Source organism: Rhinolophus sinicus, linkage group LG07, assembly GCF_036562045.2.
Source record: "Rhinolophus sinicus isolate RSC01 linkage group LG07, ASM3656204v1, whole genome shotgun sequence".
Taxonomy (NCBI): domain Eukaryota; kingdom Metazoa; phylum Chordata; class Mammalia; order Chiroptera; family Rhinolophidae; genus Rhinolophus; species Rhinolophus sinicus.
This window is the reverse complement of record NC_133757.1, coordinates 39,816,120-39,839,633: the sequence shown is the minus strand read 5'-3', so window position 1 is coordinate 39,839,633 and position 23,514 is coordinate 39,816,120. Positions and strand designations below refer to the sequence as shown.

The 23,514-nt window shown below is 38.5% G+C and overlaps 1 protein-coding gene and 1 long non-coding RNA gene across 4 annotated transcripts in view; one reads left to right on the top strand and one right to left on the bottom strand.

Moving 5' to 3' along the window:
- Window positions 1-23,514, bottom strand: part of LOC141572933 (uncharacterized) — a 36,576-nt gene that overhangs the window by 4,523 nt on the left and 8,539 nt on the right. The window lies entirely within an intron of this gene.
- Window positions 965-19,670, top strand: MRLN (myoregulin). 3 transcript variants are annotated; one of them, XM_019731825.2, is made up of 4 exons: window positions 981-8,395; window positions 9,712-9,823; window positions 16,803-16,917; window positions 18,554-19,670. In XM_019731825.2, the coding sequence occupies exons 3-4, from the start codon at window positions 16,839-16,841 to the stop codon at window positions 18,712-18,714; spliced, it is 240 nt and encodes a 79-aa protein (XP_019587384.2). In that variant the 5' UTR covers window positions 981-8,395; window positions 9,712-9,823; window positions 16,803-16,838; the 3' UTR covers window positions 18,715-19,670. The 3 variants fall into 3 exon arrangements, with proteins under 3 accessions (XP_019587386.1, XP_019587384.2, XP_019587383.2); XM_019731824.2 differs by lacking the exon at window positions 9,712-9,823; XM_019731827.2 differs by lacking the exons at window positions 9,712-9,823; window positions 16,803-16,917 and having other exon boundaries at window positions 965-8,395.

Below are 23,514 nucleotides of genomic sequence, written 5' to 3'. Positions count from 1 at the left end.
ATTTTTAAAACACAAATTCTGCCAGCCATTGTGTACAGTACTGGGAATTCAGAGGGCACGCAGTTCCCTCCTCCTTCGGATCTTTCAGTGTGATGGGGAAACGCAGCAGGATCCGTCAGCATAAGAACAGAGGAAAGTCACACGACTTCCAGAGGAATTGCTTTTTAAGAAGATACTTGAAGAACAGGTGGGAATTAGGGGAAGAGTGTTTGGGACAGAAGGAACACAATGTGTGGAACCTGGAGGTATGAGCATTGATCCCAGTGATGACTGATTTCCTTGAGAGCAAACTGAGGACGTGGTGCAGGAAGTTGACTGGGGAGGTGATTCCACAAAGTAGAAGGAGAACATGGAGAAAGTGCGACCAGTGAAGGACATCTTGATGAGCCTCTTAGCATTCTGGGCAACTGGAGTTCAGTCCCACTGGGTCTCCCCAAGGAATAATTTAGAAGCTGCCTCAGAATTGTCCCCCCAGAGGACAAGAATGCTGGGACTTGGGTCCACAACTCCTTTCACCTGTTGGGTGAAGGTGCTTTTGGGGAGAATGACTCCCACATTCGGATTTTCTGCGTTGTCCATGAGATTTCCTCCAAAGCCCAAGGCAGCAAAGCCAAGGGTAGCCATCCCAGGTTTGATGAGGGGTGCTGGTAAAGTGCATGAGTACGTTTGGTGGAAGGTGGGCATTGCACCAAGTCTCCTCAGGTGTGTGGCCTGGCGGCTAATATTACCTCTCATTATCATTTATTTGGTTTGGCCTGAAGTGTTCATGAAAAAAAAATCCCCCCCCAAGTGGAAAATGTCACGTTTTCTTTTTCTTTTTTTCTTTTTTTACCCTCAGCTTTATTGAGAAATAATTGACATATAACATTGCGTAACTTTAACTTATACAACATAAATGATCTGATACGTGTATATATTGTGCAATGATAACTGCAGTAAGGTTAGTTAACACATGCTTCACATAGTTACAAAGTATGAAACCTTTGAAATACTCTTTGATTTAAAATGAGGGAGATTTTTATTTTTAAAAAATCGAGATTCTTAACTTCTCTTGAAAACTAAGATTGCAGCAGGGTCTCGCCCCTCCAAGCCACGGTGGTCACTGCAGACCACATACACCACATCCCGTTACTACAGAGTGGTTTCTGCAGGCTCTTGAGATTGTGAAACCTTAGCATAGCGTATTTGAGGAATGCAGGAGGACTGATGACATGTGTGAATGCATAAGAAAGAGGAAAGGGGGAAGAAAGAGGGGCGGGGTGAAATGTGAAAGCTGAGGCCCTATTTGGAGCGAGGCCTAGCACAAGTCCAGCTAATAATAAGGAAGTAGTATGTATGTCGATTCCCTAAATTAAGTGATGGATACCTGAGAGTTTGTTATATTCGTTTCTACTTATGTATGTTTAATGTTTTCGTAACAAAATTTTCAGAAATGGAGGGGAGGGGAATAAGAAATTTTAAGAACGGAGAGGGAGGAGGGAGTCTTGGAAAAGACGGTGCTTGAGATGCCACTGTAGAAAATTCTAATGTTTGCAAGAAGGCAGGAGTGTTTTATACACCACCCTCCAAAATGAGAAACGCAGTGAGAAGTTGTTCTGCACGGAGCGTAAGTTCATGGGTTTGCAAGTTGCTGACTCTGGGCAGCTGGATCGGAGTGACTGATATCCTGGTAAAGCTAAACACAAGAGAACATTCTCCCCTGTACTCCCTTTTTGTGCCCATGCACACGTTTCCACAGATCACACTGGCAGGGTTGGGGCTTCCCTCTTGCTTGGGAAAGGCCACTGCTTACAGCTGTCCTGGGGGGTTCTAATTTTTTAGGTGAGGTGTGATGCTGCTGTCATTTACGTTTTGGGTTGACCTTATGGAACTTTGGGAGCATAAGAGGGTTGGGATTAATTCTCAAGTCCCAAAAAAGCTACATCAGTAATGAGGCTTCTGAAGAAACTGTCTATACTTAAGGAAGTATGGAGTAAGACCCCTATTAGTACACAGGAGTTTAAGAATGTGCTTAGGGAGAAGAAATCATTGGGCTTTACTTTACTTTGATTTTTTTCAATCTCTTTGTGGAAATATGAGGTTCAACTTTTGGTTGCTTGTTTTTCATTGCTGGCCTTTCTCTGTAGTGGGTATTCATGGCTCATTGTATAAGCCTTCCAGGTTGTATAATGTGCTACCAGGTTGGGGAGCATGACTGGGCGTAAATAGGGGTGAGATGCAGAATAAGGGGTCAGTCCTCTGAGTGTCTGGCTCTAAGGTGTGATTAATGTCCTGTCTGACAAATTGCAGACCTTTGAGCAACATCTAACTTGTTTATCTCACTGGCTCTGGGTCAGTACTTAAGAATAATAATTTTAAAATTTTTCAGTGGCCACATGGTGTGGGAAGCACATTTGTGATACTCTGAGCTCCATCTCTAAAAGCAACATCACATCTTTAATCTTGGCTATTAAACCAAGCGGTTTAATAAAACTAAATGTAAATAAATGTAGGGTGAGGGAAACTTCTAACCCTCTGCTCTCCTCCTAACTTCTTTACAAGGATAGAGTTTGTTAATTTGACAGGGTTACAGTCTAGGACAGTGACAATTGAGCCATGCAATCAGCAAAAATTTGATTAGATTCTACTGGTACCCAAATTTCTAGCCATCTTCCCTTCCCAATCTGAGGAACCCTGTCTTCAAATTCCATACCCTCATTTGCAAAGAAGACCTTGATTTCCCTGATTATAAGAAAACACTTGAGCCCAGTTCAACTCAGCCATCCGGAGTTGATTTCCTGAGATGGGAATTGTAGCAACTTGAAGGGGAAAAGGAGTGATTTCATTTGTAAAGTAATTAAAAAACCAACTGATTTTTTAAAAAAATATTACTCTGTGTGCTTTAAGAAAACAAGTGCCTTAAATTGGCATCAAGATCCTCAATTGTTAAATAAGTTTTATTACCATATAGACAAAGGGCAGGTTATTCATGTTAATTGGCCTTTTATTGAGAGTCCCTCCCAATGTTATGAGAAAAATACTCACAATTCAAACTCAGAACCAGGTTTGTCCTGAAGTATCTATGAGCACATAACCTGAGTTGCATTTTTGTTTGTTTTTGCATGATAAATGGATTTATCTATACGCTTGTTTGAGCCTGGCTGTGTCTCTGGAAATGTCAGCCTATACCGAGGGTGCCAAGAAAATGTACACAAGTGGACACTTTAGTCAGTGTTGCTCAAGCAGTAGTTCGCCGTAATCAGAAGTGTCTGGACGCTGATGGTAACCACTTTGAGCACCTCTGGTAATTGCAGACGTCAAACGTGACTTGTACTCATCTTTCGTTATTGGTGTATATTGAGTATTACAATTTTAGTAGTTTTTCCTTTCTTAAAATGTGTATACATTCTTTTGACACCCTCTGTGTATAAAGAAGGCACCAACACTCATCCATCTTGCTCTCTCCAGATTAGTTTCTGAGAATTTTACTTCTCCAAGATTTACCCTCTTGTCAAATCTAGTTATAGAGAGACCAGTGTAAACAGTTCATTTGACATCAGGTGTGACTTCCTTTTTTTTTCTTTATCAAATGATGCATTTGTTGTAGCTACTTATGTATGTTTTCCGAGTGTAGGTGAGAGGGTGGGCACTGGTGACCTGAGTGCCTAATTTCAGATACTGGCTCTGGCACTTAGGTACTTGGACAAAGTGCATAACCACTCGGAGTCCATTTTTTTCATCTTCTTCATAGAGTTATGTGGAATAAATGTGTTACTATATGTGAAGTACTTAGAACAGGGAATTAGAACTTAGGGCAAGTCAGATGAGCATATGAGAACTAGTGTCGTCTATTCCTGTATTCCATGGGTTGACAGCACCAGGATTTGTCAGTTCTGATGGTAGATGTCAAATTAGCTGTCATATCTCTAAGTTTTTCTTTTTCGGCATTCATTTTCTGAACATGCAATTTTGCAAAAAGACAACTGCATTTTTTCAAAACCGACATTTGCTTTTCTTGGCAATAGTGGTATGTGAATGCTGCATCTAAAATATGTAAGATTACCTTTCAGAATTTGTCTGAGTTTTATATAATCTCTTGGATTGCTATACTTATGTGCTTGATTCTTATCAAGTCTCCCCCTCGCCCTTGAAAATATGATGACATATCTGTCAGACCCGAAAACTGAGCAGAACTCTCCACATCTTGACTGTATCAGCCACACGACTTTCCCTCAGCTTGCCCAGAAATTGAAACTGGGCCAAAATGGAGATGGGGCAGACACTGGGCAACAGCTTGATAACTGTTCTTTGTCGCTTCCTCTTTATTATCTCCCACCACACCCAAGCCATTCTTACCTCTTTAAAAATACTCAGCTGATTAAGGACAGGAAGATAATTTCCTGATCAATAGTATCAAGGACTGAAGGGCAATCCTTTAGGTACATGTTGCCTGTAACCTTTGTTTGAATGAACCTTCCTGCAAGAAGCCAGTCTGCCTTCCGTAAACAAAGCTGAAGTTGCATGGGACGCTGTGCACCCTGCTAGGTAAACACAAGAACAGGCTCTGTCTCAGGCTCGCGGTATTGTAGATGGATGTTTGGAGTCTGGAACTTGAGGAACGTGTCCTTCCACTGCTCTGAGGGCCCTTGGAGGGGCTATGGCTTTGGGAGAAGGGAATGTGTTAGCTCTTGAATTTTGTTTGAGGATTCACTTAGTTTTCTTGCTATCTTCCTTGACTCCTTCATTCAACACACATTTATCAAGCCAGGTTCTACTTAATAACAAAAACTCAAAACAGCTTCTTGAAATGAAATGGGGGGGGGGGGAATCACTTGAAAAACTTCTTGAATACATCATTCCATAGGCTGTTTTTCATTTCTTATATTCAGTGGCAGTTTTAAACGGCAACACTTTGGGAAATTTAAGAAATAAACATGAGAGATTCGCCTCCAATAATAAAAATGGGTCTTCGAGGCAAAGCACTTATGTTTGTATAACACATATTACATCAAAATGAATGGAATAAAAGGAATTTGCCAATGTGAGGTGGCTTCAGGTAAGTCACTTTTATTATTTTTGGTGTGGAAGGCCCCAGATGGTCAAAAGTCCTTCTTCCCCCTCCCTTGGTGCCCGAATTGTCCTTGGTCCTCTTTATGGGTTAAGAACTGTGCTGGGAGGGGCAGAAATTTGATCCCTGGGAAGGGCCCATTCCTCAGATTGCACACTCAGTGGTGTGTGTCGAAAAAGTGCATAAACTGGACACCTGATGACAGAGTGTCAAGTCCCCCCTTTGGCCACTTGCTTGCTTGCTGTGGCCCTGGACCAGTTCCTCAGCATCTCTCGGCATCAAGAGTCTAGGTCTGTGCCTGATATGTAGGAAGTGCTCACAAACTCCTTGTCTTTCTGTATCTTACCCACCCAAATTACCTAAACCAGAAATCTGGGCAGTGGCCGAGACTTCTTGCAGTCTCTCCCCACCAATTCTAGCCCGGCACTGAGTCTTGCCAATTTTACCTACTAAATTCCGCTGAATCCTGCTGGTCCTCTCCCCTCCTGCTCCAGATCAGGTGAGTCCTTCTCACTCTTGGATGGTTGTAGGAAATAGTTTCCAGCTGCTTTTCTGGCCTGAGATCCTGCTCCATGAACCCCAACTCCACAAATCTTTCTAAAGGAAAGCTGACCATATCTCATCCCTGCTTAGAATAGAAGCGCTGGTCCCCATCTTGCCGATAGGATGAAGTCTTGAACATACTAAAAATAGCACTTTGACAGTTCTATTGTGTTCTAAATGTTCCCCACTTGTGAACTCACTTAATCCTTGCGACAACTTTACATGATCTTCAATTTGCAGGTGAGGAAACTAACGCAGAGAGAGGTTAAGTACCTTGGTCGGAGTTAAACTGCAAGTAAACGATGAAGCAGAATATTAAAGTTGTTATGTGTCCTTGCTTAGTCTTAGTTTTATTTCTGGCCACTTCTACCTTGTTCTTTATCCTCCGGTCATGCAATCTACTCGCAGCTCTTATCCCACCCATATCTACTGCCCTCCTCCCCATACTTTTGCTCCTGCTAATAGCTCTGCCTGGAATGCCTTTCCAGGGCTGGCTTCTTGGCAAATGACTACCTCTCCTTGCAGACGTGGCCCTGGCATCGCCTCCTTCATTGGATACTCTTCCCATCGGTGTTGCCCTTGTCAGCTCTGTGCACACCTCCAGATATCTGAAGGGCGACTTTGTGTTAGGAATGAGACAGATCTAGACGTGGTCCTCAGGATCTTACGTTCATTTAGGAAAAAGAGGCAAAAAATCTGGAGCAGAACCTCATGAGCATTCCAGGAAAGGGAAGCAAAGGGCACTTTGGGACATATGCCAGGCAAGGAGTCCAGCCTGGGGTGTGGGAAAAGCCCGCCCAGAGGTGGTAATGTTGAAACTAGGAACCTGTGCGTGGAAAGAAATTCACAGTGAGAAACTAGGGGAAGGAAAGGTTTGCTAGACAGAAGGAATGGCATTTGCAAGCTCAGCACCAACACGCGGTGGGTTTGGGGAAATTGTTGAGTGTGTTTATTTACTTGTCTCTCCCACTTGGCTGAGTTCCTTAAGGATGTCAAATCCACTCTGCCTGGCTCAAGGAAGTTGCAGGGGCCATTAGACTAGAACCCAAACACTGGAATCTCTGGGCCTCTACCTCCCTATTTTTTAAATATGAGACTTATGTGAACAGACTGCTAAAGTCCTTTGGAATTTCTGAGATTCTATGAACCACATAAGGAAAAAAAGGCAACCAGAGGGCATCATTCTGAGAATTGAGAGTCCTGGGAAGTTTGGCTTGTAGACACATCACTCTAGTATTTGTTTTGTTTGGCACATTGCATTCTCAAATAAGGCCACATTCACAGGTTAAGACTGGGGTTTAAGACTTGACAATATCTTTTGTGGGGGACACAATTCAACCCACAACAGCTAATACATGGTGGAGTTACGGTTCTGAGCCACTCCCAACTCATCTGCAGAGTGGAGTGTTCGTGCCCCAGGAACTGATAAAAGTGACCCACTGGAAGTGTTAAGAAAATGTTTATTCTTAAATTTTCTCTTTTGAAAATGTCTATTTGTCTTTTGGTGCACATAATATATTTACAATAGTCCATGAATATGTTCTATCAAGATACATACTCGATATTCATTGGATACGCAAAAATTTTAAATTGATCTAAGTATTAAAAAAAAAAAAATTAAGGCCCTGTTCCTACTCTGCTCCCTCTTGCCCATTTGTAGACTGGGGTCACTGGTTTATAACTTTCTCTTTTTGACAATTGCCTCAGCAGAATAACACTCCACTGTGTGAGGTCTGTAGTGAGGCATTCCAGCCTCCCCACCCCCAGCATTTAGTTGAGAAAGGGTTTAGTTTGAAAAAAGAACAGCTGCCAGGCCTGGGCCAGGGTGACAGGCAGCTATAACCTTAAGAAGTTGAGGCAATTTGACAAGCATTTGCTCCCTTCAATTTATATCTTTATATATTTCAGTAACTTGTGTCTAATCATCAGTTTCCTTTTAACGCTTCGTACACAGCCAGTGTTTAATTCAATTTAGGTCTGAACACACACTGTTAATGGTCCGAACAATTTGATACCAATTGCTGAAGGGAGGGGAGGCATAGACTTGGACTTTTCTGTAATACAGCTTTTCAGCAGAGGAGAGCCATGACAAACCAGTAGCTGGGTCACGATTACTCTTCCATTCCTTGGATTTCAATGCTACAGCTTCTCTTTGATGTGTGATACAACCCCAAGGTCCACCCTCTTCCCTGGAAGATACACGTGCATACACTTCCAGGAATTGTTTTGGGATCCTTCAGAGAGAGAGGCTGATATTCTCACAGGTAAACAAATCTCAAAAAGACTGATAATGTACACTTGAAGGTCCATTTTTATAGATATGAAATATGGGGGAAGTCAATGGAAGCAAGGCAAAAATGCATAAATTTGAGAAGATACTCAGATGTCCGTGAGAAAGCATTGCTCAGAAGAACAAAGGATCGTATAGCATGAAATGAGTTATGTCCTTTTCCAAGAGAGTTAAACACTAAGGGTATTTTTGTTAGTTGATGGTTGAACTCTTAGAACATTTGACATAAGGGTGCATTGATTGTGGAGGGGCTGATCCCCGACTCATGGATTATTTGAGCTCCTGTGTGGGCCTAAGTATATTTTTGTCATAATTTATTCCACCTGTGTCTGTCAATTCCTTCCCACTTGCCTCCTCTTGTGATGGTCTGGCTCATGTTTCTTCATAAAGCTCTCAGCCAGTTATTAATAACATCCCAGTGACTCTCCTGATCCACCTAGGAGCATATGGTGTTTTTCACAGAAGAGAGAGATCATCTCCTTGACTTTGGACTTCGCCTACTGAACTCCTGAACAGTAAGTTTTGGCTTTTAAAAATCATGGCACTTTCAAATGTTGACGTAGGAAGAAAGTGTAGCATGACCCTTGTTTACTTCTAGTACAGGGAGAGTTAGTAAGTTAAAACTTAGACTCATAAAGCCTATTCTCCCCCTCTCCCCCCTCCCTACACACTGCATTTCAACATCTCCAATTTTTATAAGGCCAATGATAAGATAGATTAATGAATGAGAATTCTATTCTTTCCATTTCCTTCTGACTAAATAAAGACAGGAAGAGAAGAAAGGATTTAATAATATCAAAATTACTTGACCAAGACTTGTTTCCTCTCCAAATAGAGGATTTCGTGATTTCAAAGATAAATTTCACATGTGGACAGTATCTCCAGGGGAGTGTTGGACAGGCGACTTGGGCGTTTCCATTATTGCATGTCTGAGATTTGGATCAGAGAGGGCACCTGTCTGGTCCGGCATATTCATTGCCTTCTTGTTATTTTAAGCCAAGGCTTTGTCTTTGCAGCCTTTTTGTAATGGTTGCTTCTGAGAGTCTTGCAAAGTCAGTTACTGTGTTTTCTTTCTGGAAAGGAGGACCCTGACACCCAGAAAGGCCAATGCCCAGCTTGATCCTCGTGAATTGAGATGAAATCTGACACTCCAGTCCTTCTTTAGGACTTTGAACTGATTCGGCTTTCTACTTTGGTTACGGATGTTCCATTCCCTTGAACATACGCATCAGGCTTCTAGATAGTATGTGTAAGGGAGGCGTTGCAGTGAATTGGAAGGAGGCTGGTATTGAGCCCTGGCTTGAGCCACTAGCAAGTTGTGTGACCTTACACAAGTACTCAACCTCTCTGAGCCTCAGTCCCCTTGTTTGTGAAATGAGGGTCGTCACCCGTTTTTCGGGTGGTGGGGTTTACTAGTAATGTATATAAATGGCCAAGTACGGTAACATTATTTCAGAAGTCCCTCATTTGAATTTTTCCTGAATTTTCTTAATCGTCTCTCATTTGTTTCAAATTCAAACCTAGAGCCTCCAGTGTGGTCTTGGATGAGAAACATTAATCTAAATTGTAGAGACAATAATTGGCTTTTATTGCTTTTAATAGCTTCATCTTTAGGATGGTGTAGGCTGTGTGAATGCTGAGGATGGGAGCATTGGAGGATGGTTTATGGTTTGCAGTTCAGGACATTAGACTATAGCTAAGATCAACGATGGTGGTAATCTTGTAAAAACAATTTCAAAGCAAAAGCTATTGTTTTGATAAGCTTCCCTGCTCTACTATAATCAGCATTCTAAAATTTTTCTTTTGGTTACATGCTTCTGTGTTTCCAAAGGACTGGTTCGTCACCTTGCTGGATTCGATTCAGTGTCTGGATGAATTAGAAAGGACGGTTGTCTGAGAGCAGAACTGCTTCCCAAAGTGTCACCCTGTAACTCAGAGATAGGGTGAGATTTTTGTTTTCCTTTACAAGCTTTCATTCTGTAAACATGTATTTAATTCCTATTGTGTGCAAGACACAGTCCAACTTAGCAAGGGATCGATCAGCTCTAAATCTAGAAGATAGAAGTCATCTCATGATACCACTCAGAAGGGGCTTGTCCCGTGGTACATGAGAAGTGCAGACAGGGTACTGTTGGCCTCCCACAGGGCCTTCACAACCAAAACTTATTTACCAGAAATGGGCATCATTGATCAGACTTCCCCTTGGAAGGCTATCCATTCTTGGAAAATGATTCAGTGATTTTCAGGGTTCCTCCTTGGGCTCACCTTCTAAGTAGAGAGCTTGTGGGGCATAGAAGAACAGCACCTCAGTCACAGTTCATCCCCCCCCCACCACCACCACATTTGTGTGTGTGTGTGTGTGTGTGTTGAGCACCTATTTTGTTCCAAGCCCTGTGCTAAATGCTGGGAATAGAATTCTGCCTAAAAGAGGTCATAGACTTTCATTTAATTTAAAATTGTGTTCTTCAGCCTAACTGTCTACTTTCTCAGCTACACTTGATTCCAAATAGCATTTAGCTGGTGTCGGATATCAAAACCTCAATGGATAAAATATCACCACCAGTGACTTTATGTAGAAGAGAGTGTATTGCAGGGCGAGAAGGTAGTTTAAAAGGTTTTGCCAAAGGCTTTTGAGAACTCAAACAGGTCCAGAGAGTCTCTATTCTCTTCCACTCACCAACCCCAAACTTGAGGTGACAATTGTTTGGATATATGAGTTCTGCAGATGTAAAACAAAAACCTAAAAAACACCCTCAGTTCCAGTTCTGCTTCCTCATACCATGGAAGGACGATCGTTTGGATGGCATCGCTGTGTTGGGGCTTCCTGTTGAAACCTGGCAGGACTGGTGCCCGGTCAGTGCTCTGGGCAGTCCCTCTGGCCTTGTAAGCACTACAGCTGTGATTCATGGAGAGGGTTGGGGAACTTGGCAGGGAGAAGGTTGAAAACATTTTGATTATTTTGGTTCCAGAATATTTCTTAATGTTAAGTGCCCGTAACTGAGTAATTTATGTCTTGTTAGGGATAATGTCCAATCTCCTATTTGGGGCAGGAATGTGATAGCGGGTAATCTCAGCCTTCAGGTCTTGGTAGTGGATAATTAAGAAGAGATGTTTGTTCATGCGTAGGGAAATTGTTTATTTTAGGGCCAAAATATTTACTTAAAAGATTTGAGGCATGGTTGCAGATGCTTGGGAAGGCCCAAACTGGACAGGTGTCGACATAGGAAGAAAGCATGAGAGGTACAGAAGAAGAAGAGAAGATTTGGGGCCCTCCTGCTCCTCTGGGGGATCAGGGTTTCCTCTCATCTATCTGAGTCACTATGTGCTCAAAGAGAAGCTGGAAAGTATAATTCATTCAAAGGGTACCATCTAGGAGCTAATATGCTAAATGATAATAAATAATAATAGTCACCATCACGTATTAAATGTTTACTTGCTAGGCACAAGTATTTTCTCATTTAATTCTTACACCACCCTAAGAAGTAGGTGCTATTATCATCATCCCCATTTTAAAGAAGGGCTAAGGCACAGAGAGTTCCTGTAACTTGTCCAGGCTCTCATAGTAAGTGGCGGATCTGAGTCAAACCCTATCAGTCTGATTCTAGACCCATTTCTCAATCACCATATCCTAGAAGCTTTCTTGTTATTCCTCTGTCCAGCTAAGTTTATGGAGGTCAAGGGGAGGAACTTGTCAGTCATATGTTGATCAGTGGGTAGATAACAAATTAAGAAGAACCAAGAATAAAATTGCACATAGTAAAAGCTAATAAAAAATAGATTTAAAAAAACTGTACTTTGAGCTAACCTCGTTGCTTGACAGTTAAGATCCTCGTGGTGGTTTGTGAATGTCCCATTTACAAAGAGCAGATTGTTTTGATGTGAATAAATTAACAACGGCTGCTATAAAGATATTCTAGCAAATTCAGGGTCACCGGGCCCAGTGTGGTCACACGGCAAGACTGCCCATCCCCCTGTTTAACCAGCTGTTCACATATGCAGAAACGAGCCAGGGCTGAAGAGAAAGCGTGGTCATTAATAATTACATGTGGATATTTTCATTGCAGTACAGTCAGTTTCCATTGTAATACAGATCTTTTCAAAAGTGACTTTTTATTTGAAAACATTAGTAAATCCATGTAGTTGAAAGACGGTGGCATCTGGGGACTGGAGTCCTGGGTTAGTGGTATCTAGGCGCCAACATAGAATACTGAATAACTGAGCAGTGACTCCATCTCCCAGCAGTACAGAACCCAGCCTGGCACATACTAGACCCTCAATAAACGGCCATTATTATACTTGTACTTTACTTAAATGACCTATTAAACAAAAAATGGACAGATTTCAATTATGTCTCATTTTTCAATATGTGTCTCTAGGGAACTCCTGTCAGTATTATCTTGACCATTAGATATTGATGGAAACAAGAAGTAGGATTAGCACATTCTTGTCAAAAAAGAAAATATTTTGAAATGTGACTTGTTTTTAAGACTATAAACTTGAACACAATGAAAAGTGTTTTTCTTCTGATTGTAAAAGAGACTTTGCAAAGTATGTTCTGTTCTTTGTCTTGACCAAGAATTCGTGCCTAATAAGCGGAAATGGTAGAAGTTGAGAGAAACTGAGCAAATGGTAATGTCTTAGTACTAGGAATAATTTTATATAATAGAGGTTTTTTTGTTTGTTTGTTTTATATTGTTCTGTTTTCGCCAGGGGACCAAGCCATTTAGCAAATGCACTCTTCTTATGGTCTCAGAAGTCAGAGTTGATTTGAGAAACCCTGTTTCATATAAACACACAATTGTAAAGATTTTAAAGGCAAGAGCCTACAAGCTGATGTCAGAGTAAGAACAGAATGCAATGAGGTTCAGCTCCCAGAGACCAAAGGATACTACTACTGTGTTTCCCCCAAAATAAGGCCTAGCCAGACAATCAGCCGTAATGCGTCTTTTGGAGCAAAAATTAATATAAGACCTGGTCTTATTTTACTATAATCTAAGACTGGGTATAATATAATATAATAATATAATATAATATAATATAATATAATATAATATAATATAATATAATATAATATAATATAATATAATACCTGGTCTTATTTTACTATAATATAAGACCGGGTCTTTTATTTTATATTATATTATATTATATTATATTATATTATATTATATTATATTACTTATATACTTATATAAGTAATTACTTAATATAATTACTTACATAAGAAATATAATGTAATATAATTATAATATAATATAATATAATATAATATAATATAATATAATATAATAATTATTATAATATAATAATATAATATAATTAATATAATATAATATAATATAATATAATATAATATAATATAATATTATATCTGGTCTTATATTAATTTTTGCTCCAAAAGACACATTAGAGCTGATTGTCCGGCTAAGTCTTATTTTTGGGGAAACATGGTATGCTCCATTTGGCTAACTTACTTTCTGGGATACCGCTGTTCAACATTCCATAAACAATGAACAGGTCAATTTGAATTAGATTGTTTGGACTCTTGATGGAGTCAAAAGAAAAAAATAAAGACAAGTTTTAAAAGCTAGATAAGAGTGTATTCATTCTATTTTTAGTACAACATTCTAGAAAAGAATAAATTGATTCCCAGTGTCTTCTGGAAATAGTTAAAAGAAAGGTAGGTAGAGGCTTTCAAATGGGAGGGGAAATTATTTGTAGTCATCTGAAATTTCAACATGAAATATATTTGGCCAAAAACAACCTAGGATGTCTTATATCAGAAACTGGAAGTGATGTTACTTTAGCTATGATTTTTAAATACTACATTCAACGTAAGACCATGATCTTGAGATAGTCATACTATATATGAGATCTGACAATTAAGTTTGTGAACTCATCCTAGAAAAAGTGCTGCATACCTCATCCCTGAATCACTATGGTCACCTTCGAAGCTCCCCTTGGGAAGGTACTCACTAATGCCATTGCCTAGTCCACACATCAAAGCAATTTTGGAACTCTTTTTCTGGAATGGCCATCAGAACTGTCATCATATTACCCTGTCTTTCTCTTTGGGTGAAGAAAGAAGTCATTGGGGGCCAGGTCTGGTGTATAGGGAGGATGTTCCAATACAGTATTTGTTTACTGGCTAAAAACTCCCTCACAGACAGTGCTGTGTGAGCTGGTGCATTGTGGTGATGCAAGAGCCATAAATTGTTGGCAAAAAGTTCAGGTCGTCTAACTTTTTCACGCAGCCTTTTCAGCACTTCCAAGTAGTAAACTTGGTCAATTTTTTGTCCAGTTGGTACAAATTCATAGTGAATAATCCCTCTGATATCAAAAAAGGTTAGCAACATTGCTGCAATAAGTTCACTAACTTAATTGTCAGACCTCTTATGTTTTAGCATACGTTTAGAAGTGTCCTAACTAGTCTGAAATGTATTTATATTTTTGGTATATGTTTTATCCAATAAGGAATATTTTTTTCTTGAAAGTTGCTGCCATTAAACAGTTTTGCCCCAAAAGAATGTCCCTACAATCCCAAATAAAAAACACTTGATAACCAAACTTCTAGCTAATGTAAATCAACGTACTGCGATGCTCATAATTTTAATTGACAGTAAAATCTGAGTTTGTTTGTAAAGTTGTGATGATACAATTTGTGTCCTTTCAATGATTTAGATCTACAAGCAGATCAAACATCGGGAGAATTAGCAAACAAGAATCACCCACATCTTTGTTTCTCATGTGCATTTTGAATGAGACAAGAACATGTTCTTTCACAAAAGAGTACATTTACTACAAAAGACCAGGCTATAATCATTTGCTAAATGATTGGTTTGACAAAAATAAAATCAGTATACATTACTTTTAATACAGGAAGGAAGAAGAAGACAAGCAACTATGGGAGTACTTTCTTTAGTTTTCTAAAATTGTATAAGCAACACGCTTTTAAATGAAAATGTGAAAAATGGAAAAAGCAAGGAGAAAAAAAAATCACACATCGTCCTTCCAGCCAAACTCGACTACTGTGAGCACTACTGATATTTGTAGTTATTTGTTTTCTTTGTTTAATATTTCAAATGTGAAGTCTAATGTACATACAGAAAAGCACATAAAACTTCTCTTTACAGTTTAACAAGTTAAAGTTGCCAGTGTAACCACACACAGGACAAGAAAGGAGACATTGCTGGAAACCCCTCTCCCTGCCTATCCCTGCCTTACCCTCCCTAAAGTCACCACTATCCTAATTTTATTATGTTAGCCAATCCCTTGCTTTTCTTGATAAATTTACCACGACACAGTTGCCACCCATACACCCATATATGCACCCCTAAACCATGCACTTATATTTTTAAAAAATGTAATTATAGTTGACATACAACATTATATTAATTTCAGGTACCCAACATAGTAATTCAACATTTATATATCTTCTGAAATGGTCACAATAAGTCTAATAATCCTCTGTGTTATCTGCCACGACCTAAGATTAAGTCAGGTAAGAAATGGGTTTCTAATTCACTCTTCAGTCCCCACCAGTTGTCTGGTCTTTTCCTCACTTTCTATTTCAGTCTCTCTGTCACAGTACATAGTTATTATAATATTAATGACTAAATTCCCTATGCTGTACATTATGTCCCTGTAACTTATTTTATAACTGGAAGTTTGTACTTCTTAAGCCCTTTCTCCTTTCTTCTCCATCTCCTTACATCCCTCCACTCTGGCAACCTACAGTTTGTTCTGTATATCTATGAGTTTGTTTCTTAAACCATGCACTTTTAACTTTGTTTTTCTACTTTACATAAATATACGTATACTGTGTTTGCTTATGTACTTTGCTTTTAAAAATTTAATATTATGTTTGTAAAATTCACCCGTTTTTGTATGTACTGTAGCTTAATTTTCATCATTGTGTAGTATTCTATTATATGAATTTACCTATCGACCTACTAATGGGCATTTGGGTTGTTTCTAAATTGAGGATATCACGAATGATGTATGGATATGTGTCCTGGTGTGGATATCCATGCATTTCTTCAGAGTGTATACCTAGGAGTGTAACGGGTGGTCATAAAATATGGGTTTTAATCATATTTAAATATTTTTACAATTTTCTAAGTAGCGTTTCTATTATTTTATAGTTGTAATAGCCATCATTTTATGGATAAATAATCTTCCATTTGTGGCTGAATTTTATAGCCTGGTCTTTTGTAATGAATTCTCTCCTCCATTTTCTAATTTGTTCCTAAAAGTGATTAAAAAAAAAACTTACAGAATTTAGAGCAGACATGCAGTCTCATGAGTTATGTGCTCTTATGCAGACAGAGAAATTTTGTGTGTTTGTTTTCGTGGTAGATATTGATGCAAATATATTTAAAGTAATTTTTAGGGAATTTCTAATTGTTATATTTAGCATATAATGTGTAAGTTTAAGGAGTAAGACCTATTGATTTGATACGTTTATATTGCAATATGATGGCCATCTCTATTTGTATTTTCATAATTATCATTTCTTCCAGTATTGAAAACAATGAAAATCTAGTCTCTTAGTGAGTTTAATGTTTATAATAGTTGAATTGTCTATAATCACTGATTATGTATTAGGTCTCCAGGACTTGTTTATCTACTAGTTAACAAGTATGTGCCCTTAAATAACTTATCTCCCATACCCCCCTGGTGAATTGTTGTTTTAAAAGTGTGGTGAATATTTGCCCTGCCAGGAAAATCCTAGAATTCAGTTTAACCCTGCTGTTAAAGGTACAGTTTTTAGCTATACAATTTTTCCCAAGTCCACTCTTTACATCTCTGTCCTGACTTCTTTGACAGTAATTTTAGAGTTTCTCCATACAAGCTCCCTGCCCCTCAACTTTACACACTACCTCACTATCCAGTAAAACCTTTTAATGTGCTTTGACCCAGGAACCAAGGTTGTTGCTAAGAGACCGCTGGTGCTGAATGCACATTGTTCTAGCAAAAGCAGACAGGGAGAAAACCAAGGGGCAGTGTTATCTGCCACGACCTGGGATTAAGTCAGGTAAGAAATGGGTTTCTATTCACTCTTCAATCCCTACCAGTTGTCTGGTCTTCTCCTCACTTCCTATTTCAGTCTCTCCCTTGCTGTTGATGGAGAAAATTGAAGATACCCCTAAGAGCACAAACAAAAGAAATATAAACTAGACGCTGAGATTATAAGAGAGCAAGAAAGTCACTTTGCAAACCCATGTATTATCCTTACCCCTTGTTTGTGTAACATACGCAAAAGGAATTGTTGAGTGTGTGGGCAAATTCACTTTGCTAGTGATTGCTGTGTAATTTGGGGCACATCATTCCCTCTTTTAGGAACGGGGCTTGTTGTTACAGAAATTAATCAAGATTGCAAAACGTGGGAGAAAATGACACTTGTATAAATCTCATCTATCTCCCCCTCTATTTTTTTCCTCTCTTAAAACTCAACCTGCCTTTATGGCTTTTGACTGAAAATAACAGAAAATGTTTTCCTACCCCAATCTTTGTGCTTTTTAAAAGTATTGATGCTCATTTTAAGTTGAGTGTATATAAGGAATTTGATGTAACCAGTTGAAAATAATTTGACTTATTTGACCTTGCATTCCTGAAAAAGGCGTTAAGAATGGTTCTAAACACCCTACCTGACTAGCATTTGGTAAAATGTTCCAAAAGTGTGCTAAACCAGCCACAAATTGATACTTTTAAAAATAAATGATAAACGTCTAAGTTTTGCTTTGTCTTGTGCACCTGAAACTAATTACAAAAATAAATAAATAAATAAATAAAAAGTAGGACTAATTCAACAAATATTAATAGTATCTGTGAGAAAATATAACAATTATAATGTTTCTTTCATTAAAATACATACAGCAACTTAAAAAAAAAAAATTTAATACTTTTTAAAATTCCAGCTATTTTTTAAGCTGTTTCTTAACACAGAAATGTGGAGGAAATTAAGTGATTGATGTCTTATTAAGTGACCAGAATATGAGAGAGAGGATCATGAGGAAAGATCAAGAGAATGAAAAAGATCTTTTGTTGTTTAATTTACAAAAATGTTTTCACCTGCCTTTTTCCATATCTTGAGATTCCCATTTCCTGGTGGTATCTACAGTACAGATTAGAAAAATGTCAATTTCACTCAGACCATTGTAAAATGATGTAAATTACTTAGCAGATAAGTTTTGAAATGACTTAGCAGATAAAATCATAAATGACTTGGCAGATAAGACTTCATAAATACTGATAACATGAAAACAGAATAGTTATTCTGATAGTTGCTTGAGCTATTTCTTTTTCAAAAAAATTTTCAATTACAGTTGACATCAGATATTATATTAGTTTCAGGTATACAACATAGTGATTAGACATTTATATACCTTGTGAAGTGGTTGAGCTGTTTCTTTTAGAAAGAAAGGCAAGTTTAGCATATAGAAAAACTTATGATTATGACATAAAGTGGTCAAAATACATGGATGAAAAATATTTTAATTCATTAAGGAGAAAAACATTTTAATTCATTGATTGTGTACAAATATGTAGAGTTCTACCTGCAAGATATTTCTTCATCTCTATTTCTTTACAATGCAAATACCATATTGAGTTTAAAGAATCAGACTTATAAATATGTTCATTTGAGGATACTTCTCTCTTTCTTCCCCTAGGGAGAAGGAGCCTCCTGGATATGACGTGTAAAAACTGGATATTAATTTCTACTACTACCCCCACAAGTCTGGAAGATGAAATTGTGGGAAGACTTCTAAAAATTTTGTTTGTTATCTTTGTTGACTTAATGTCTATTATATATGTTGTTGTAACTTCTTAGAAAACTGGCTTCCCTTACTTTACAAGTACATTTCATATTGAATTCCTGTGAATAAAAATGTGTAGTTCAATATGTTGAGTGATTTAAATTTGATGACATCTCTAATTATTCTAGAAACCAACAGGACATTATAATAAAAACAATATTGTATATTGTTCAGTACTCGATGGTTTAGAAAACATTCACATAAATTGATGTGGAATTTTTTTCCTCCAAAATCTGCACTACTGAGTCATAAAAGGTCTTGATTTTTAACATGATTGTTATTTGGTATGTTGACTAAAATTTGTACATGCAATTATGAATGAAGTTGATTTTTTAAGGATGAATACCTATGTGAAATTTTATACAGTTCTAACATATTTTCAACACACCAAGTTTAACCTATAATACCCTTTTCATATGATATACCAGTAATTTATACTTATTTTCTTATAAACACATTTCATCTGTTTGTAGGTAGCAGTAGGTCATTTAATGTAAGGTTCACAATAATCCTAAAAGGCAGGTGTTTGTCATCCCCATTTTACAGATGAAGAAACTGAATCTTGGAAGAATTATGCAACTTGAGACCATAACCAGGAAGTAGCAGACCGGGTCTTGGACCTTCACAATCCATGATATTATGTCCTTCCAAAGGTAAAATAGTAAGACAAGTGTGGTTAAAAAACAATCTGTAGAGATCAACTTTTTTCACAATGTTTTATTCAAGACTGTGTGGCTGTATTTTAGTACATTAGCCCCCCCTTATCCATGGGGTATATGTTCCAAGACCCTCAGTGGATGCCTTAAACCTAAGATAGTACCACACTCGATATATAATGTTTTTTTCTATACATACATACTCATGATAAAGATGAATTTATAAATTGCAGTAAGAGATTAACAACAATAACTTATAATAAAATAAAATGATTATAACAATGTACTGTAATAAAAATTATGTTAATGTGGTCTATCTCTCTCTCTCAAAGTATTTTATCGTACTGTACTCACCTTTTCACTAAAAAGAAGCACCTTACAGCTTCTCTTTGACACATCCAAAATTACCAACATCACTACCCTTGTGCTTTGAGGTCATTATTAAGTAAAATAAAGGTTCCTTAAATACAAGCACTGCAATACTGCAGCAGTTGATCTGATAACCAAGACAGCTACTAGTGATTAACGGGTACGGGAAGCGTCTACAGCATGGTACACTGGACAAAGGGCTGATTCACGTCCCGTGCAGGACCACTCGAAATTTCATCACGCTGCTCAGAGTGGCACACAATTTAAAACTTATAATTATTTATTTTTGGAATTTTCCATTTAATATTTTTGGAACTTGATAGATCCTGGGTAACTGTAAGAGCAGAAAGTGATACTATGGATAACGGGGGGAGGGACTACTGTATTGTCTCTGTTTATTTTCTTATTCCACATTTTTAAATATCTTATAATAAGAGAGATTGTTTATCTTTTTCTCACACCCAGTTTGACAATGCATTCTCTTCCCGTTTTCTTGATTCCTCATTTTCTGACAGTGTTAAAATATAACTGTTGAACTTCTGCTTTCTGAGCTTTTGAAAAACAAAGTCTCTCTGTCCTTTAGACATTTTGACTTTTTACATTGCGTACCCGTGCTTCACAAAATTCTGATCACTTCCATGTGATGGCCATCTTCTCAGATTTTGCCCAATCATTAATGTGAGGTTTCATAAGAGACCTAATGAAGTGTGAAAGGAATCTAGGACCTTTGAGACTTCCTAGTTAACTGACTCTTACTTAACCTTTCAGTGGTGTTGTATATTTAACCATAAGCCAAATAGAGTCAAACTATTTGAGCATTTGTTGTAACAGAAAATCCTTTTTTTTCCCTATACCATATTGTCGGACATGTCCTTTGGAATATAAGGGTCAACTCCTGTTGATGTGATGTATTTCTCCCCAATTCCCTCTATTTAGAATTTGTTGGAGCCTATTAGGTTACTGATAAGGGAGTAAAGTCAATCCCATCTTCAGGCAATTGTTTCTTTTGCCTGTGCTTCCAGGCAGTGGAAATATGGTTACAAGCATGGACTCTGAAGCCACGACTCTGCAGCCTGGGTCCAAATCTTACAGCTTAATAACCCTGTGTCTCTGCCTCCTTACATATAAAATAAGTGCCTGTATTGTAGGTTTGTAGAGAAGATAAAATGAGATGACTGGTGTAAAGTAGTTGGCACATTTTTTGGCATTTGGAAAACCCACAATCCACGGTGGATTGGTATTACCAGCATTCTCAGGTGGGGGCAGAGGTGACGTGGCTCCCTTCAATCTGAGTGTCAGTGAGCCTCAATCACCCTGCTTGTTCTATAATACACTTCCCCCTTTTCCTTAGAATGGTCTCACATTAATCTACCCCATTTCATTGGACCCAAAATGTGATTGTGTTCCACTGGACCCTGGCCCAGTTCTGGGAGAGGTATAGATCTACATTAGTGGACCCTGCAGGGCTTTCTTTGGTCCTGTTATTCTGGGACCTGGCAATTACAACTAGATACCATAACGTGACTTGAGGCAACAAAGGCTACTTGATAAATATCCCTTTCAATAAGTAATGAGAGTCTTAATATGCAAGTGTTGTGGCTTTGTAATTGGAAACAGGTCGCTTTTCCTTCATTCTTCACAAATATTCATTCAGTTCCTTTTCACCAGGCATGGTGCGGGGCAGCCAGGTCAAAGTGGTGAAAAAAATATAGTTCCTGGTCTTGTGGAGTTTATAGTCTAGAGGGGAGAAATGAAGGAATGCCCACACGATGCAATTGCAATTGGGGGAAGTATTAAGAAGAACATGCTGAGGTGTTATGAAGGGTATGGAGGATACCAGTAGCAGCAACTCTTGAGAGTTTGTTAGACATGCAGAATCCTGGCTCCCCCAGACCTACTGAATTCAGGAATACCTACTGCATTGTAATCAGATTCCTATGCATGCTATAATTTGAGAAACATTGATGGGGAGGAAAGCTCACTGGACTAACTGTTCCTACCGTCTGGCTACTGAACAGTTATGTGATCTCTGAGCAAGTTGCTTAACCTCTCTGGGTCTCATACTTCTCTGTCAAAACAAAATAGAACCAAGAAAAACAACTAAAATGGCATAAAACTACTTGCTTTTCATATTGAAGTAGTATGAATATTAAGTGACCTGAACTGAAACTCACTTGAAAATATATAACAGAAAGGAGTTATATACATCTATGCCATTTTATAACTATCAAGAACACAGAAGTAACTCTGTGAGGTAAGGGGCCTGGGACTACCTTTAGCAGAATTGGAACAGGATTGTTTTCATAAATGGCAACAATATTCATAGCATGTATGTATGTATGTATACAGCCTGGGTTAAGTAACACATTTTTCGTTGGTTGGCTTTCCGTGAAATTACATAGAACTTAATATCCCCGTACACTGTTATAATCAACCCTGCATCTGAAATGGATGGGTTTTCTTAACTTGCCACTAGTAGATATGAATTGTCTAGCCATGCCTGAATTCAGGTATCTACATGCTGTTAATTTCATAATTTCTTGGTATCAACTCAATTGGCCTCGCATCCTTCCCAGTTCTGTGGTTTCTTAAAGAGATTTTTCTGACTTTTAGAAGACAGGTCAGAAAATGCCTGTTAGAATCCTTAGTATTTATAAATGGCAATAACTCTAATTGGACTGCACTGTGCTAAGTGTTTTTCATACATTATGTCATTTAATGTGTACTAATAAATCTATAAAGTATTTCCATTTTGCAGATGAGGAGGTACAGGCTCAGAGGAATTAAGTAAAATGCTCAAGTTCACACAGCATCCTGAGTGTGGTGACACAGTTAGAAAGTGAGAGAACTAAGACCCTCAACTCAAAACCATCTGCCTCTAGAACCCTATTCTTAGCCATTCAGTTATTCTGCCTAATATCAAGCCAGAGAAGTGAATTTCCACTGGCTCCTCATTTTGAAGGCAAGAAGAGTTTGCATTACAATTAAGCATCTTAGTCTTACACTCAAGGATTCGGTGAGTAAAATGAAACCCAGCTCTGGGCCACGATTGGGGTGAACTGCTTCTGTAGAAACTGAGGTCGAGGTATGAAAGAGGATCTTAAATGTGTGGTGTTTGTGCAACCATGTAAACCAGGTTTTTGTTCTGGGTTGCTGTCTGCATGACTGTTATTTGCTAACCTTACTGGAACAGTCCTACTAACTGAGCAAGCTGAAGGCAAGTTGCCATGTAGGCCAGTCTGAGATCAGCAGTGAGCCCAGATTTATTTATAAACCCACGGGAAAGGCCCCTGAGCTCGTTTTGCCATCTGACGGGACCATAGTGAGGGAAGATTAATGCAAGAGCACAGGAAGTCCTTGGTGGCCAACTGGGTTTCCAGTCTGAGCCTTTTGCCCTTTCGGCCAGAAGGTCGCTATAGACTCCTCTTTGGAGGATCAGTGTCCCTGGACTCCTGTATAAGGTGTGATCTCAAGGTACAGACACTGACTTTTTGGGTGTTGTTTACAAAGTTGATCATGACTTGCATCATGGAGATCATTTACTCAATAAATATTTATCAAGCATGCATTGCGTATCTGGTAGCATTGTAGGCATAGAGAAATATTGTGGTACCTGTTTTTATGGAGCTTGCCTTCTGATGGAGGAGGCAGACAACAAACCGATACATGCATGAGAATTTCAGATAGTGCTAGGTGCCTTGGCAAAAATAAAACAGAGCAATGAGAGAAAGGGTTTATATGGGGAAGACTATTTTAACCAGGAGGATCTAAGAACACTTTCCTGAGAAG